The following is a 17,162-nucleotide window of genomic DNA, read 5'->3' as shown; positions in this document are numbered from 1 at the left end:
TGGCACAGCCCATCCCCTCATCAAATTATCAGCTGTTGCCAAACACACGTGGGTCTGACAATACTATTCTCGTCCTCAATAATGTGCAACAAATTCATATTAATGAAAAACAGAAATCAGAATAACATCCTGCCATTTACATCAGAATCACATTTATTCACCAAGTACATTTCCATATTCATCATTTTTGTTGGTGATATGGTACTGCCAGCAATAAACATCAGAATTTAAACAAAATGTGATGCTAATTGACCAACACTGGTTGTCAAGTGCAATTGTATGTGTTCTCTTGTTCTCTGGTCGTTAGTTCTATTCGTCATGACTGCCATGTAAGCAAAATTACCCAAGCACTGGTTGATCGCAATCTGCAAAGTTCTGGAACTATGGCAAACAAAAATGGTTGCTATGGAGGCTCTTCCCCCCTTGCTAGCTTGCCAACTACACAGCTAACACAATCACTTCAGACTGAAACTAGAAAGACTGCAAACTAGCTGCATTTAGTTTAAGCTCTTTTTCTATTGATATTTATTTATGCTGATTAATTATTAAATTATGCTGATTCATGATTTCAACTGGCTGAGAAAAGCTGCCTGTCTGTCTCGCCACGAATACAGACACGTTCATTAACATGGGACACAGTGGATATCGAATTTCAATATTGCAACAATGTTGCAAATGTCGGAGATAATGTCTAGATGCTTTTTACAGCAGAGGTCAAGTTAATAAATTGAATGGCTGGGCAGATGAGACAGGGGATCTGTAAAAGTAGTAGTAGTAGCAGTAGTAGTGTGTTGCTAGGTAACGACGCAAAACGGTAGCACTTATGAATGTGTATGTTGTCTAGTATATCATGGGCAGTATAGGCCCTAACAATGGTAATTCCAAGCCACCCATTGTATACAACTAAGCAGAGTGAGGATAGAGCTATAAGAGAATGAGCAGTGGATATACAAATATACAGTAGGTAAACAGTCGATATACATGGATGTACAAATTTACAGTATCACTATAAATATATCTAAATGCAGAGAGATGAACAGAATGCAAATGCAGTATAATGCAGATATTTTGTGAAGAGTTCAGAGATGGCTTGATGCGGTTAGCAGCATAGAGTGCATAGTCCTTTGGTCTCCATGGACCAAATGGCCGGTTAGTGAGAGCCACAGCCCGGGAAAGAAACTGGATGGGATGTTTTGGTCAGGATTGAACTGAATCGCCTGCCAGAGGATCATTTTTGGAAGACGGAGTAACCAGGTTGGGAGAGGTCAGCGATGATCTTTCCTGCACGCTTCCTTGCCCTGGGGTCGTGCAGGACCACAGTTGAGGGCAGGTGGCAGCTGATGAACCTCTCTGCAGACCGGACAAAGTGTTGCAGTCTTCCCTTGCAGTGGGCAAACATAGACCAAAACCAGACAGTGATGGAGGTGGTGAAGATGGACGATTGATGCATAAAACCGAATCAAGATTGTCTGAGAGGCAGTTTTTTCAGTTGCTGCAAGTAGTACATCCGCTTGCGTGCCTTCTTGGTGACAAGTATGATGTTGTCTTCCTTCTTGAGGTTTTGGAAGATGATAGTCCCCAGGGATTTTAATGATTTAGCCGTGCTAACAGCTGAGCCATCAATCTCGAGAGGGAGAGATGGTGGGGGGCGTTTTCTAAAATCAACCACCATCTCCACAGTTTTGTCTGTGTTGAGTTCCAGGTTATTGCGAATGCACCAGGCCACCAGCCGGTTGAGTTCTTCACGGTAGATGGACTCATCGCTGTCAGTGATGAGATCTACCAGAGTGGTGTCATCTGCAAACTTGAATAGTTTGACAGATGAGTTGTTGGAGTTGCAGTCAGAGTTTTTTTCCAGCATCACGTGTTGCGTCCTGTTCGTCAGGAAGTCAGTGATCCACTGACAGAACGCAGTGGGGTAGAGGAGAGAGGAGCCTAGAGAGGAATGGGGAACGGAGGGTCGGGGGGTGGAATAGATGGGTGAGAGGTTGAAGTGGCAATGATAGGGGGGAAAGGGGGTATTTTCCTTGTGATTGAGGGTTTAGTTTATTCGGCAGGGAGGGGTCGTCTGCCCTTAGGGGAGCTTTTGGTTTGTAGTTTACAATTTGTTTGAGTCCTTTACAGACAGATGAGCAGTCGTTGCCAAGACAAAGCTACACTCAGGAATTTAAATTCTGTCATCATCCCAAGATATGCTACTGAAGACTACTAGTCGGATTCGAAACCGATGCTATGCGACGGAGGAGGAGGGGAGGCGAGCCAAGACTCCAGTGCGTTTCAGAAGGCTACAACTTCTGATAAGAACAAAAAAAAATTACTACCCTCTCACCTCTGCTTTCTGTTTACGGAGACATGGTTACATGACTCTATGCCTGACGCTGCTGTGGATCTCATAGTCAGGGAAGTCTTTAGTAGTATATCGTCGGATGATAACAGAATTTTCATTCCTGAAAGTAGCTTTTTTCTTGGCCTCTCTATAGGAGGTCCCTGATCTCTTCCTCTTTGGCAGAGATGCACAGCAGTGTAGGGAAACACAGTGGCTGCCTCAATGGGTGCCTATCATATGACCACTCATTTTAAAACACTAATTTGTAGAAATTTCACATATTATAAAACTATTCTTTACTACCCAAAAAGCCTACTAAACAGGATGCTAGTACAAGTTTGACACAGCCAGAGCAGGTTCCTCCTAATAAAACATGGTCCTAAAGAGTATTCTAAAATCTAAGGCCATCTCTATGTCAATGTTTTGTAACTATACAAAACACCAATAATAAGAAGGGAGACTTGCTTGTGCCAAGAAACATGAGCAATGGACATTAAACCGGTGGAAATCTGTCCTTTGATCTGATGAGTCCAAATGTAAGATTTTGGTTCCAACCGCCGTGTCTTTAGTGAGACACAGAGTAGGTGAACGGATGATCTTCGCATGTGTGGTTCCCACCGTGAAGCATGGAGGAGGTGGTGTGATGGTGTGGGGTTGCTTTGCTGGTGACACTGTCTGTGATTTATTTAGAATTCAAGGCACACTTAACCAGAATAGCTACCACAGCATTCTGCAGCAATATGCCATCCCATCTGGTTTGCGCTTAGTGGGAATATCATTTGTTTTTCAACAGGACAATGACCTAACAAACCTCCAGGCTGTTTAAGGGCTATTTGACCAAGAAGGAGAATGATGGAGAGCTCCATCAGATGACCTGGCATCCAAAATCACCAGACCTCAACCCAATTGAGATGGTTTGGGATGATTTGGACCGCAGGGTGAAGGAAAAGCAGCCAACAAGTGCTGAGCATGTGTGGGAACTCCTTCAAGACTGCTGGAAAAGCATTCCAGGTGAAGCTGGAAAAGCTTCAGTCTGGTTTTAGACCCAATCATAGCACCGAGACTGCACTCGTGAAGGTGGTAAATTACCTTTTAATGGCGTCATACCAAGGCTCTGCATCTGTCCTCGTGCTCCTAGACCTTAGTGCTGCTTTTGATACCATCGATCACCACATTCTTTGAGAGAATGGACACCCAAATTGGTCTACACGTAGAAGTTCTGGCCTGGTTTAGATCTTATCTGTCGGAAAGATATCACTTTGTCTCTGTGGATGGTTTGTCCTCTGACAAATAAACTGTACATTTTGGTGTTCCTCAAGGTTCCGTTTTAGGACCACTATTGTCTTCACTATATATATTTTACCTCTTGGTGATGTTAACTTTCACTGCTATGCGGACGATACACAGTGGTACATTTCGATGAAACACGGTGAAGCCCCAAAATTGCCCTCCCTGGAAGCCTGTGTTTCAGACATAAGGAAGTGGATGGCAGCAAATGTTTTACTTTTAAACTCGGACAAAACAGAGATGCTAGTTCTAGGTCCTAAAAAACAAAGAGATCTTCTGTTGGATCTGACAATTAATCTTGGTGGTTGTACAGTTGTCTCAAATAAAACTGAAAGACCTCGGCATTAATCTGGACCCTGATCTCTCTTTTGACGAACATATCAAGAATATTTCAAGGAGAGCTTTTTTCTATCTATGTAACATTGCAAAAATCTGAAACTCTGTCCAAAAATGTATCCATGCCTTTGTCACTTCTAGATTAGACTACTGCAATGCTCTACTTTCCGGCTTTTTTTGGTCCTCCAATAATCGGTATCTGCGTTGAAAAAACATAACCGGTCGACCTCTAGTCCCTAGGAGGGGTGTATCACTTGAGTGGGTTGAGTCACTGACGTGACCTTCCTGTCCGGGTTGGCGCCCCACCCTCGGGTTTGTGCCGTGGGGGAGATCTTCGTGTGCTATACTCGGCTTTGTCTCAGGGTAGTAAGTTGGTGGTTTGAAGATATCCCTCTAGTAGTGTGGGGGCTGTGCTTTGGAAAAGTGGGTGGGGTTATATCCTGCCTGTTTGGCCCTGTCCGGGGGTATCGTCCGACGGGGCCACAGCGTCTCCCGACCCCTCCTGTATTTATGCTGCAATAGTTTGTGTCGGGGGGCTAGGGTCAGTCTGTTATATCTGGAGTATTTCTCCAGTCTTATCCGGTGTCCTGTGTGAATTTAAGTATGCTCCCTCTAACTCTCTCTCTTCTTTTGGAGGACCTGAGCCCTAGGACCATGCCTCAGGACTACCTGGCCTGATGACTCCTTGCTGTCCCCAGTCCACCTGGTCATGCTGCTGCTCCAGTTTCAACTGTTCTGCCTGCGGCTATGGAACCCTGGCCTGTTCACCGGATGTGCTGCCTTGTCCCGAACCTGCTGTTTTTGACTTTCTCTCTCTCTCTCGCTCTCTCCACTTGCTGTCTCTAACTCTGAATGATCTGCTATGAAAAGACAACTGACATTTACTCCTGAGGTGCTGACCTGTTGCACCCTCTACAACCACTGTGACTATTATTATTTGACCCTGCTGGTCATCTATGAACATCTTGGCCATGTACTGATATAATCTCCACCCGGCACAGCCAGAAGAGGACTGGCCACCCCTCAGTGCCTGGTTCCTTTCTAGGTTTCATCCTAGGTTCCTGCCATTCTAGGGAGTTTTTCCTAGCCACCGTGTTTCAACATCTGCATTGCTTGCTGTTTGGGATTTTAGGCTGGGTTTCTGTATAGCACTTTGTGACATCGGCTGATGTAAAAAGGGTTTTATAAATACATTTGATTGATTGATTGATTGATTGATTGATTGATTGATTGATTGATTGAAGCTGGTTGAGAGAATGCCAAACGTATGCAAAGCTGTCATCAAGGCAAAGGGTGGCTACTGAAGAATCTCAAATATAAAATACATTTTGATTTGTTTAACACTTTTTTGGTTACTACATGATTCCATGTGTTATTTCATAGTTTTGATGTCTTCACTATTATTCCACAATGTAGAAAAAAGTAAAAATAAAGAAAAACCCTTGAATGAGAAAACTTTTGACTGGTACTGTATATAAAGAACTGATGGTTATATTCAGTTCTGTGCATGTCTCAGAAGCCGCAACGACACCAAATTCACCCATAGTTTTTAAACTATTCCAAATAAGGACATAAGGCTTTATTACAGTGGACATGGGGAGTGAATGACTGACCTTTGCTGTATGCCCATGTGTAGGTCTGACTGACTGTGGAACTCATGGCCATCTTCTGCCCTCCTCTCTGGGCCCCTTGCAGTCCGAGAGCAGCCCCACTCTGCCCCTCCTTCCCTGGGCGCACGTAATTGGGCAGGGCCTTGTAGAACCAGGCTCCAGAGCGCTTCCACACCTGGAAAACACATACAGAAGGGCTGTCATCAGTTTTGAGGACAAATATGTGCGTTCATAAAGGTCAAGTAGTACTTCTTCCGTTTTAATACATTTTCTCCAGTTTCCTGGATACCGAACATGGCCCTAGTTTACAAAGAGCAAGGCTCAACCTAACATCAGACAAACATTGAAAATGTGCAATTTGCATATATTAGGCATAAAAAAATGACAGCGGCACAGAAGTCAAGAATTTTATGAGCGAGCAGCTCTTGCTTTTCCACGAATATCCAAGAGGAAAATAACTATAATTTCAAAGACTCAGATTGGTCTAATAGCAATGTCTAAACTCCCAGAGGCCACAACCGTCATGTCTGGAGATGCACTGACAAACAGTCTCCCCACTGGGCACAAATGTCAGTTCAACGTCTAGTTTTGCTGTACATTTGGTTGAGTTGTAAACTAACGTCAATTCAATGTCAAATAAACCAAAGATTTCACCCTTTCATTGGGTTTAGGCAAAAAGTTGGGTGAAAGAAATACAAAATTCCCTTAGGTTGATCATTTTTTGCAAATCCAGTCAGTTTTCCATGTTGATTCAACTTCATCATATTGAATTCTTTGTTGTTGAAATGACGTGGAAACAAAGTTGATTCAACCAGTTTTTGCCCAGTGGGTCCTGACATTAACATGCTAACAGACTGGTAGTGGGCACTGTGCTCACCACCTTTCAGTGCTGTGGGCACCACCACCGTGCCACTAATGGACAGCAGGCACTAAAATGTCAGGGCCGATAGCAGCTGCTCCAGAGTTTGCAAATGCCACCTCCCAGCCATACCTTGGCCGCACTCGTAGCCGGCAACAACCACAGAACCAGCCCTTTTTTCAAATGGCCGCAGCCACTTACCTTATCTCTGCCGGCCAACTGTATTATCACATTTTTGTGTCAGCAAGCAAGCTCCCCGAAACATCAAAAACAGGAGTTTGGCATTCCAAAAATGTTCCTCCTCTGGCTTCCAGTTTTCGTGAGAGTCTGTCACATACACTGAGTATACAAAACATGACATCGACTGACCAGGTGAATCCAGGTGAAAGCTTTGATCCCTTATTGATGTAACTTGTTAAATCCACTTCAAATCAGTGTAGATGAAGGGGAGTAGACAGGTTAAAAGAAGTATATAAGAAGTGTATGTGTGCCATTCAGAGGGTCAATAGGCAAGACAACAGCTTTAAGTGCCTTTGAACGGGGAATGGTAGTAGGTGTCAGGCGCACCGGTTTGTGTCTCGAGTGTATCGAGAATGGTCCACCACCCAAAGAACATCTAGCCAACTTGACAGAACTTTGGGAAGCACGACCAATGAGTCCACACCCCAACGAATTGATGCTGTTCTGAGGGCAAAAGGGGGGTGCAACTCAATATTAGGAAGGTGTTCCTAATGTTTGATATACTGAGTGTATTTCTCACTATTACATTTGAGAAATCCACTTTGCTGTCATTTAGTGAGCCAGGAAAGTGAAAGAGAATGAGAAGTAGGATTGACTCGCTGGCATTTTTACAGGGTAGTAATGATAGTATAGTGCCTGGTTACAGCCTATATCTATGGAATTACTGCCCAAGAGCAGGGCTACAGGGGCCCAGCAGGAACACTGTTGAATGACTGAGGGTGCACTGTTCTGAAAAGCTCAAATGTACAACTCAAGTAAACAGTACTGCATTGAAAAACAAAATGCCTTTTCTAAAAACCTATAGTAATTTATAAAAAACCATATCTCCATGTTCTAATGCGGTAAATAACCACTTTAGGGCCTATTGGCATATGTAACTGAAAATATTGATTTCTGCCAGTTGAAAAGCAACCAGCTCAGCTGACACACCATTTTCGCTGTAGATCACGGTAACTCTGACAACTCAGAGTGAAAAAGTTGAGAAAATGTAAATTGTCTCTAACATTTTCTCCTCATCTGTCAATGACATCCCTTGGGACTGACAGGTGAAATTAAATGAGAAAAACAAATAGACTGAACCATACACAATGGACTGACGCATAGGTTACATGAAAAGTAGCAGGGATGCCTTGGGCCAATAGAAAGTCACTGTATGAAAGCTAATGTATATACACAAAAGCGGTCCTATGAACATGCCAGAAAACAAAACCAATTGAAACATGTCACATTTAAATGCAAAAATCCCACAGGTGCATTATTTTCCTGTCTTTATGACAGACAAGACAGAGATTCATTGCATTGACCTCTTTACGTACAATTATTTGTCATGGCTGGGGGAGGAAGCATGAGACAAATGTAAAAGCTGCCAGGCGCCATTTCCCCTCATTATTTAATCACAGTAGTAATTTCAAAGACTAACTTTAAACTTTTATTCACCCCTTGCACAGGATACAACAGGTGTAAAACACAGTGAAATTATTACTTTATGCGCTCTTTCCCAACAATGCAGTGATAATAATTTAGTTAATAATAGAAAATAAATAAAAAAAATTGAAAAACAAGAACTGTGATGTGAATTAAAGAAACATGAGAATACAAGTACATACAGGCATTTTAGTAGTCATTACGGTGAAGGAAGAGCATGTCAATGCTGTTATTGGTATGCCTAAGGGAGGGACAAGATGCTTCCAGAGGTAGGGCCCGAACACAGTGGTCTGTCTACTGGGGAATCACAATTGTCACTTCAAGAACAACATGAAAGGGTAAACGGTGGTGCGGCAACTTTCTCCACGTCAGGTCCGATAACATGGGCCTTCATTATCTCTGCTGCCATGTTGATGGGGCTTTAATCTAGTTTAACAAGCACAGGATATGTCCACCCTGCATTGCTGGCTAATAGGGCTGTCCCAGACTAAAAAAAGTATTTGTAGACTTTTGGCCAAAAAGTATAGAATGTGTAGCTATGTGTTTTAATAAAATCAACTATATGTAGGCTACTGAGCTTGACTGATGTTTTAAGCACAATGTGATTAAATAATTACACACAAATGACTCGAGGGAGTCAGAGATCAAGATAGCCTAAAACAATCAGAAATAGTATCAGATCCCCAAATGGAAATATTTAAAGGCCTACATTTGCGCACAGGCCAAGTAACCTAGGCATACTTTTATCTATAATCTGGTGCGCGTCATAACGCAACATTGACAGGAGCGCTACAAACAAATGACAATGAATAAATTGACAACTCCTAAATCCAATAAAAAAAAAAATTTTAAAACTTGTTCCTCACAAGTGTAGCCTAGGTTGTGCGGTCCGTAAATAACGTGTCCACAATGAAAATGGTAAAATACTGTAATAATAACATTGAATGCATTAACAGAAATGACCATAACCAAACAAAAGTTGAAGATGAGAAATTATGGGAATTAACGGTAAATATACTACTAGTGATACTGGTGTGCCATCCCCATGGCCTCTCCAACGGCCTGATTGGTGGAGTGCTGCAGAGATGGTTGTCCTTCTTGAAGGTTCTTCCATCTCCACAGAGGAACTCTAGAGCTCTATCAGAGTGACCATCAGGTTCTTTGTCACCTCCCTGACCAAGGCCCTTCTACCCCTTTTTGCTCAATTTGGCCCGAGCGGCCAGCTCTAGTAATTTACAACATTAACAATGTGTGTTATATATATATATATATATATATATATATATATATATATATATATATATATATATATATATATATATATACACACACATTGTTAATGTTGTAAATTACTATTGTAGCTGGAAACAGCACCTTTTTTTTATGGAATATCTACATAGGTGTACAGAAGCCCATTATCAGCATCACTCCTGTGTGTGTGTGTATATATATATAAATATGACACGTTGTTAGCTAATCCAAGTGAATAATTTTAAAAGGCTAATTGATCATTAGAAAACCCTTTTGCAATTATGTTAGCAGAGCTGAAAACTGCTGTCCTGAGTAAAGAAGCAAAAAAACTGGCCATCTTTAGCCTAGTTGAGTATCTGGAGCATCAGCATTTGTGAGTTTGATTACAGGCTCAAAATGGCCAGAAACAAAGACCTTTCTTCTGAAACTCATCAGTCTATGCTTGTTCTGAGAAATGAAGGCTATTCCATGTGAGAAATTGCCAAGAAACTGAAGATCTCGAACAACGCCGTGTACAACTCCCTTCACAGAACAGCGCAAACTAACCAGAATAGAAAGAGGAGTGGGAGGACCCGGTGCACAACTGAGCAAGAGGACAAGTACATTAGTGTCTAGTTTGAGAAACACACACACACCTCACAAGTCCTCAACTGGCAGCTTCATTAAATAGTACCCGCAAAACACCAGTATCAACATCAACAGTAAAGAGGCGACTCCGGGATGCTGGCCTTCTAGGCAGAGTTCTCTGGATCTTCCTTTCCTGTGGCGGTCCTCATGAGAGCTAGTTTCATCATAGTGCTTGATGGTTTTTGCGACTTGACTTAAAGAAACTTTAAAAGTTCTTGAAGTAATGCCGTTTCTCTTTGCTTATTTGAGCTTTTCTTGCCATAATATCAAATCTATTTATAAAGCCCTTCTTACATCAGCTGATATTTCAAAGTGCTGTAAGAAACCCAGCCTAAAACCCCAAACAGCAAGCAATGCAGGTGGAGAAGCAGGGTGGCTAGGAAAAACTCCCTAGAAAGGCCAGAACCTAGGAAGAAACCAGGCTACGAGGGGTGGCCAGTCCTCTTTTGACTGTGCCGGGTGGAGATTATAACAGAACATGGCCAAGATGTTCAAATGTTCATAGATGACCAGTAGGGTCAAATAATAATAATCACAGTGGTTGTCGAGGGTGCAACAGGTCAGCACCTAAGGGGTAAATGTCAGTTGGCTTTTCATAGCCGATCATTCAGAGTATCTCTACCACTCTTGCTGTCTCTAGAGAGTTGAAAACAGCAGGTCTGGGACAGGTAGCACGTCCGGTGAACAGGTCAGGGTTCCATAGCCGCAGGCAGAACAGTTGAAACTCGGTAAATTCTTGGTTACAACATGTTTCCATATGTGTTATTTCATAGTTTTGATGACTTCACTATTACCCTACAATGTAGCAAATAGTAAAAATAAAGAAATACCCTTGAATGAGTAGGTGTGTCCAAACTTTTGACTGGTACTGTATATATATTTTAGACTGCTCGACAAAAGATAAATCTTGGTCAACCAACAGCTTATCGACCAAACAATCGACCCAGTCAACTAAATGGGGTCAGCCATACTGGCTAAACACGTAGTCACCACGCTGTTAGCGTCCATGCTCCACCAAGAACCAAGGATTAGTATCTGTGATGGGAGTCTGATAAAACCCCTATTGGATTGAGCACAGCTTCCTCTTGTTCTTGAAATTACTGTTTAGAGACTGTTTGATGGGTTCCTCTGGGTGTGCATGCAGTGACACATCTACATTATTAAATAACAGCCTACACAGCAGAAATCACCCCTGGAGAACACAAACAAATGTAGAAGACATTGAGAATTAATGTTATTTTGGGTACCGTTTCGACAGGAGGTTGATCACAAGAAAGCATGATGCAAGGAAGGTGGTAATTACAAGCAATACAGGGAATTTCCCAAATTAGTATTTGGCAATAATAAGCAGAAAAACAGTTTTGTTCAAATGTATAATCTAGCATCCTCCAACAAAAATATGCAAATCCTCTGTTATAAAGTTGAGGATTACAGAATGAAAGCAATTAGAGTCCAGAAATCAAACTTACTTTGCTTGACAAACAATCATATTGCAATGTCATCAGCTTCTGCTTTTCAATTCAAGATAAACATCTTGGATGAGTCTCATGTCAGTGAGTTTGCCTCATCAATTCAACATGTAACACGCGCAAAGACACTATATGTCAATCAATTACACTGATGACTTGTCCTTGAAGTTTGAAGAATTGCTGTCTTTCACCATGCAGGAAAAAAAGTGTATGCTTACGGAATGGCCACCTCTATGTGTTACAATACAAATTGCGTCATTAACTGCTGGCAGGTCTGCCAAAAACAGAAAAACTATCCATACATAAGAGGCACATGAACTTATTTTACTCTTTCAAAAAAGCATCCACCTGTTCTAAAATAAGTAACAGCACTTTCATTAAACCCTTCAGACTGCAACAGTTGCCAGTGAGCACCAATGAAAGAAAAAAATTGAGATTAGAATTATCATCAGGTAAACAAACAATTACCAATAAAATGCACTTCTTCTGCAGCCAATTACCAATTGTTCTTCAATGGTGCCACGCCTAGCCAAGCATTAATTTCCCTTTCACTATCCGACCGTTTCGAGACATGCCAAATAAAATGGAAATCGCAGTGAACAATTTCCTTTTGGGCGTTTTAATTAGTGGCTATCATAACATCGCTAATTTGCATGGTGAGAGGCAGTGTTTCGCAAAATTAGTTCTGTGGGTGCGGCGTGTGGCCAGTCAGACCGGTGACTGGATCGGGAGTTAAAGTCTCTGTGCTTTGGGAGGAGCAGTGAGCCAGAACTCTATTAGTGCCACAGCGAAAAAGGGTCAGCCCCGGGACAGATTGAGGGGCTACGAGGGGTGCTCACCGTTAACCGCTAATCCTCCGGCACTAATGGGGGGAAAGTGACAGGCCGGAACAGGGAATCCAGCCACTGGGCCAGGGCCCAGGCTAAGGAGGAACTCTCAGGATCTCACCTTGCAGAGAGTTGACATCACAATCCTATCCACTCCAATTCCCTAAATAAGTTTTTAAGTCATTCCCCTAGTTGGGTGCACTAACCTCAGGAGCAAACCATACTTATTGTTGGTAACAGGTGTCACACATGCTAGAGTGAATCATTGACATTAGTCTACATTTATTCAGATTTAGTCCAGTTTAATGGAAGCACTTTTACATTCACAGGAGAAGCTCTAGCTGATAAAAAAAAAAAAACAAGAAAGAGAGTGACGACCATTGTTAAGAGCACTATTCTGATGATAATTTCTATTGTAATGGGGCCTCCAGGTACCTTCTTAGTGATTGATATCTGGGCCGCTAAGCCGTAAAATCAGCCATTCGTGCTTTCAGGCACTAAAGATGGTTCAAATGCATAGTCTATTCAACCCCCAGGGCAACTTTGATTTTATGTTTTGAGACAAGGCACAGAAGGATTAAACATTGAACAGATAATGAAGAGCACACAGTATACAGTGCCTTCGGAAAGTATTCAGACCCCTTGGCTTTGTTCACCTTTTGTTACCTTACAGATTTATAAAAAAATTGATTTTTTCTTCCCCTCATCAATCTACACACAATACCCCATAATGATGCAAAAACTGGATTTCAGAAATGTTTGCTAATTTATAAAAAATAAAAAAAATGAAATATCACATTTACATAAGTATTCAGACCCTTTTCTCAGCACTTCATTGAAGCAGCTTTGGCAGCAATTACAGCATTGAGTCTTCTTGAGTATGACGTTACAAGCTTGGCATACCTGTATTTTGGGAGTTTCTCCCATTCTTCTCTACCAGATCCTCTCAAGCTCTGTCAGGTTGGATGAGGAGCGTTGCAGCACAGCTATTTTCAGGTCTCTTCAGAGATGTTCGATAGAGATGTTCAAGTCCGGACTCTGGCTGGGCCACTCAAGGACATTCAGAGACTTGTCCCGAAGCCACTCTTACATTGTCTTGGCTGTGTGCTTAGAGTTGTTGTCCTATTGGAAGGTGAACCTTCGCCTCAGTCTGAGTGCTCTGGAGCAGGTTTCATCAAGGATCTCTGTACTTTGCTCCGTTCATCTTTCCCTCGATCCTGACTAATCTCCCAGTCACTGCCTCAGAAAACCATCCCCACAGCATGATGCTTCCACTACCATGCTTCACTGTAGGGATGGTGCCAGGTTTCCTCCAGACATGATGCTTGGCAATCAGGCCAACGAGTTCAATCTTGGTTTCATCAAACCAGAGAATCTTGTTTCTCATGGTCTGAAAGTCCTTTAGGTGCCTTTTGGAAAACTCCAAGCGGGCTGTCATGTGTCTTTTGCTGAGGAGTGGCTTCCATCTGGCCACTCCACCATAACGGCCTGATTGGTGGAGTGCTGCAGAGATGGTTGTCCTTCTTGAAGGTTCTTCCATCTCCACAGAGGAACTCTAGAGCTCTATCAGAGTGACCATCAGGTTCTTTGTCACCTCCCTGACCAAGGCCCTTCTACCCCTTTTTGCTCAATTTGGCCCGAGCGGCCAGCTCTAGGCAGAGTCTTGGTGGTTCCAAGCTTCTTCCATTTAAGAATGATGGAGGCCACTGTGTCCTTGGGGACCTTCAATGCTGCAGAAATGTTTTCGTACCCTTCCCTAGATCTGTGCCTCGACAGAATCCTGTCAAAGGAGCTCTAGGGAAAATTCCTTCGACCTCATGGCTTGGTTTTTGCTCTGACATGCACTGTCAGCTGTGGGACCATATATAGACAGGTGTGTGCCTTTCCAAATCATGTCCAATCAATTGAATTTACCACAGGTAGACTCCAATCACGTTGTTGAAATATCAAGGATGATCAATGGAAACAGGATGCAACCGAGCTCAATTTCAAGTCTCATAGCAAAGGGTCTGAATGCTTATGTAAATAAGGGATTTCTGTAAAAAAAAATGTTTTTTATATAAATTAGCAAAAAAAAAATGAAAACCTGTTTTTGCATCATCATTATGGGTTATTGTGTATAGATTGATGAGCATTTTTTAAAATGTAATCCACTTTAGAATAAGTCTAACGTAACAAAATGTGGAAAAAGTGAATGAGTACTTTCTGAATGCATTGTTTACTGTGGGTAGGCGTAGATGCGAATTTCATAATCTGATTCCATAAAAAACACATTTTACTCTTAAACTGAAGTTAAATTTGTAAACTTCATCAAGAGGAGCACAAGCCAAGGACCATAAAAATATATACACTGCTCAAAAAAATAAAGGGAACACTTAAACAACACAATGTAACTCCAAGTCAATCACACTTCTGTGAAATCAAACTGTCCACTTAGGAAGCAACACTGATTGACAATAAATTTCACATGCTGTTGTGCAAATGGAATAGACAACAGGTGGAAATTATAGGCAACTAGCAAGACACCCCCAATAAAGGAGTGGTTCTGCAGGTGGGGACCACAGACCACTTCTCAGTTCCTATTGAGTTTGAGTTTATTTTATTTTTACAGGGACAGTGCACATTAATCAACGTTTCAGTAAAAGTGCCGGTTTTAGCCAGCCGGCTAATTTTCAACCGCAGTCCTGGCTGATGTTTTAGTCACTTTTGAATGCTGGCGGTGCTTTCACTCTAGTGGTAGCATGAGACGGAGTCTACAACCCACACAAGTGGCTCAGGTAGTGCAGCTCATCCAGGATGGCACATCAATGCGAGCTGTGGTAAGAAGGTTTGCTGTGCCTGTCAGCGTAGTGTCCAGAGCATGGAGGCGCTACCAGGAGACAGGCCAGTACATCAGGAGACGTGGAGGAGGCCGTAGGAGGGCAACAACCCAGCAGCAGGACCGCTACCTCCGCCTTTGTGCAAGGAGGAGCAGGAGAAGCACTGCCAGAGCCCTGCAAAATGACCTCCAGCAGGCCACAAATGTGCATGTGTCTGCTCAAACGGTCAGAAACAGACTCCATGAGGGTGGTATGAGGGCCCGACGTCCACAGGTGGGGGTTGTGCTTACAGCCCAACACCGTGCAGGACGTTTGGCATTTGCCAGAGAACACCTAGATTGGCAAATTCGCCACTGGCACCCTGTGCTCTTCACAGATGAAAGCAGGTTCACACTGAGCACGTGACAGACGTGACAGAGTCTGGAGACGCCGTGGAGAACGTTCTGCTGCCTGCAACATCCTCCAGCATGACCGGTTTGGCGGTGGGTCAGTCATGGTGAGGGGTGGCATTTCTTTGGGGGGGCCGCACAGCCCTCCATGTGCTCGCCAGAGGTAGCCTGACTGCCATTAGGTACCGAGATGAGATCCTCAGACCCCTTCTGAGACCATATGCTGGTGCGGTTGGCCCTGGGTTCCTCCTAATGCAAGACAATGCTAGACCTCATGTGGCTGGAGTGTGTCAGCAGTTCCTGCAAGAGGAAGGCATTGATGCTATGGACTGGCCCGCCCGTTCCCCAGACCTGAATCCAATTGAGCACATCTGGGACATCATGTCTCGCTCCATCCACCAATGCCACGTTGCACCACAGACTGTCCAGGAGTTGGCGGATGCTTTAGTCCAGGTCTGGGAGGAGATCCCTCAGGAGACCATCCGCCACCTCATCAGGAGCATGCCCAGGCGTTGTAGGGAGGTCATACAGGCACGTGGAGGCCACACACACTACTGAGCCTCATTTTGACTTGTTTTAAGGACATTACATCAAAGTTGGATCAGCCTGTAGTGTGGTTTTCCACTTTAATTTTGAGTGTGACTCCAAATCCAGACCTCCATGGGTTGATAAATTGGATTTCCATTGATTATTTGTGTGTGATTTTGTTGTCAGCACATTCAACTATGTAAAGAAAAAAGTATTTAATAAGATTATTTCTTTCATTCAGATCTAGGATGTGTTGTTTAAGTGTTCCCTTTATTTTTTTGAGCAGTATATTTTTAAATTGAGTGAATTCTTTACACAATCTTAATCTCCCCAAAAAGTTACTTTGCATGACGTCACACAATCTCAGTGTGCTTGGACTTCTTCCATCACCAGGTGTGAGTCTGCTGTCTTTGGAGGCGAGGGGATCAGATGTGAGGATGGAGGCGGGCGGGTGAGTAGGGTGGCCCTGTAAGGGGAGATTAATACGTGGCGATAGGATCAGTGCTGAAAAGACATGATAAAAACCAGGATGTCCTGGGAGAGAGGGCATGGGTTGATCAGATAGGAGGTACTTTGTTAGCCCAGCTCAGCTTGTGGGTTCACATGTCCAAATGGAGGGATACACACACAAGCAGAGATCCCGAGATGTATCTGGAGACTTCACAGGCCTGAGATAAGAAGAGCTCAGAGAGAAGCCAGTCAGCGACCGACCAGCTTCACCGACTGTCCTACAGGCACACTTTTCAGAAAGCTTCAGTCATCGTATCTGCCCAGAATTTCAAAACCACAATCATATGAGGCAACTAAAAAGCAGTTACATTAGAGAGGGAAAAATCATTTTATCGTCCACATATAAAAAAAAATGTACATGAGATGTGTGAAATACTGTGTCATTTCTGCATTAATTAGCCAATCTTTGACAACCCATTAGGCCTACTTCTCCAATAATAAAGCTACGAAAGCTCTGTAAGTCCTTGAATTTAGACTCAAACACTCCCACTACAAAAACACCATCTTGTATTAGAATTTTAAAAATCATGTTCATGAATGTGCTTGGAGTGAATGAGAACGAACCCTCAGAGTAAGACCAGACATCACTGCTTGCTAGCCTCTGGCCATGCTAGCACAGGATGTTGCGATAGCATCAGTCTAATTAGTCATATCTGGCC

The 17,162-nt window shown here is 43.0% G+C and overlaps 1 protein-coding gene across 5 annotated transcripts in view; it reads right to left on the bottom strand.

Annotated features, from left to right (window-relative positions):
- Positions 1–17,162, bottom strand: part of LOC106567559 (double C2-like domain-containing protein beta) — a 365,846-nt gene that overhangs the window by 294,450 nt on the left and 54,234 nt on the right. For all 5 annotated transcript variants that reach the window (XM_045693459.1, XM_045693460.1, XM_045693461.1 and 2 more), the window contains one exon: positions 5,563–5,734. In XM_045693459.1, the coding sequence (XP_045549415.1) occupies positions 5,563–5,734 (172 nt within the window). The remainder of the gene's footprint in view (positions 1–5,562; positions 5,735–17,162) is intronic.

The sequence above is a fragment of the Salmo salar genome, chromosome ssa13, assembly GCF_905237065.1.
Source record: "Salmo salar chromosome ssa13, Ssal_v3.1, whole genome shotgun sequence".
Classification (NCBI taxonomy): Eukaryota; Metazoa; Chordata; class Actinopteri; order Salmoniformes; family Salmonidae; genus Salmo; species Salmo salar.
The sequence above is the reverse complement of the archived record's forward strand: the minus strand, read 5'-3'. Positions and strand labels throughout refer to the sequence as shown.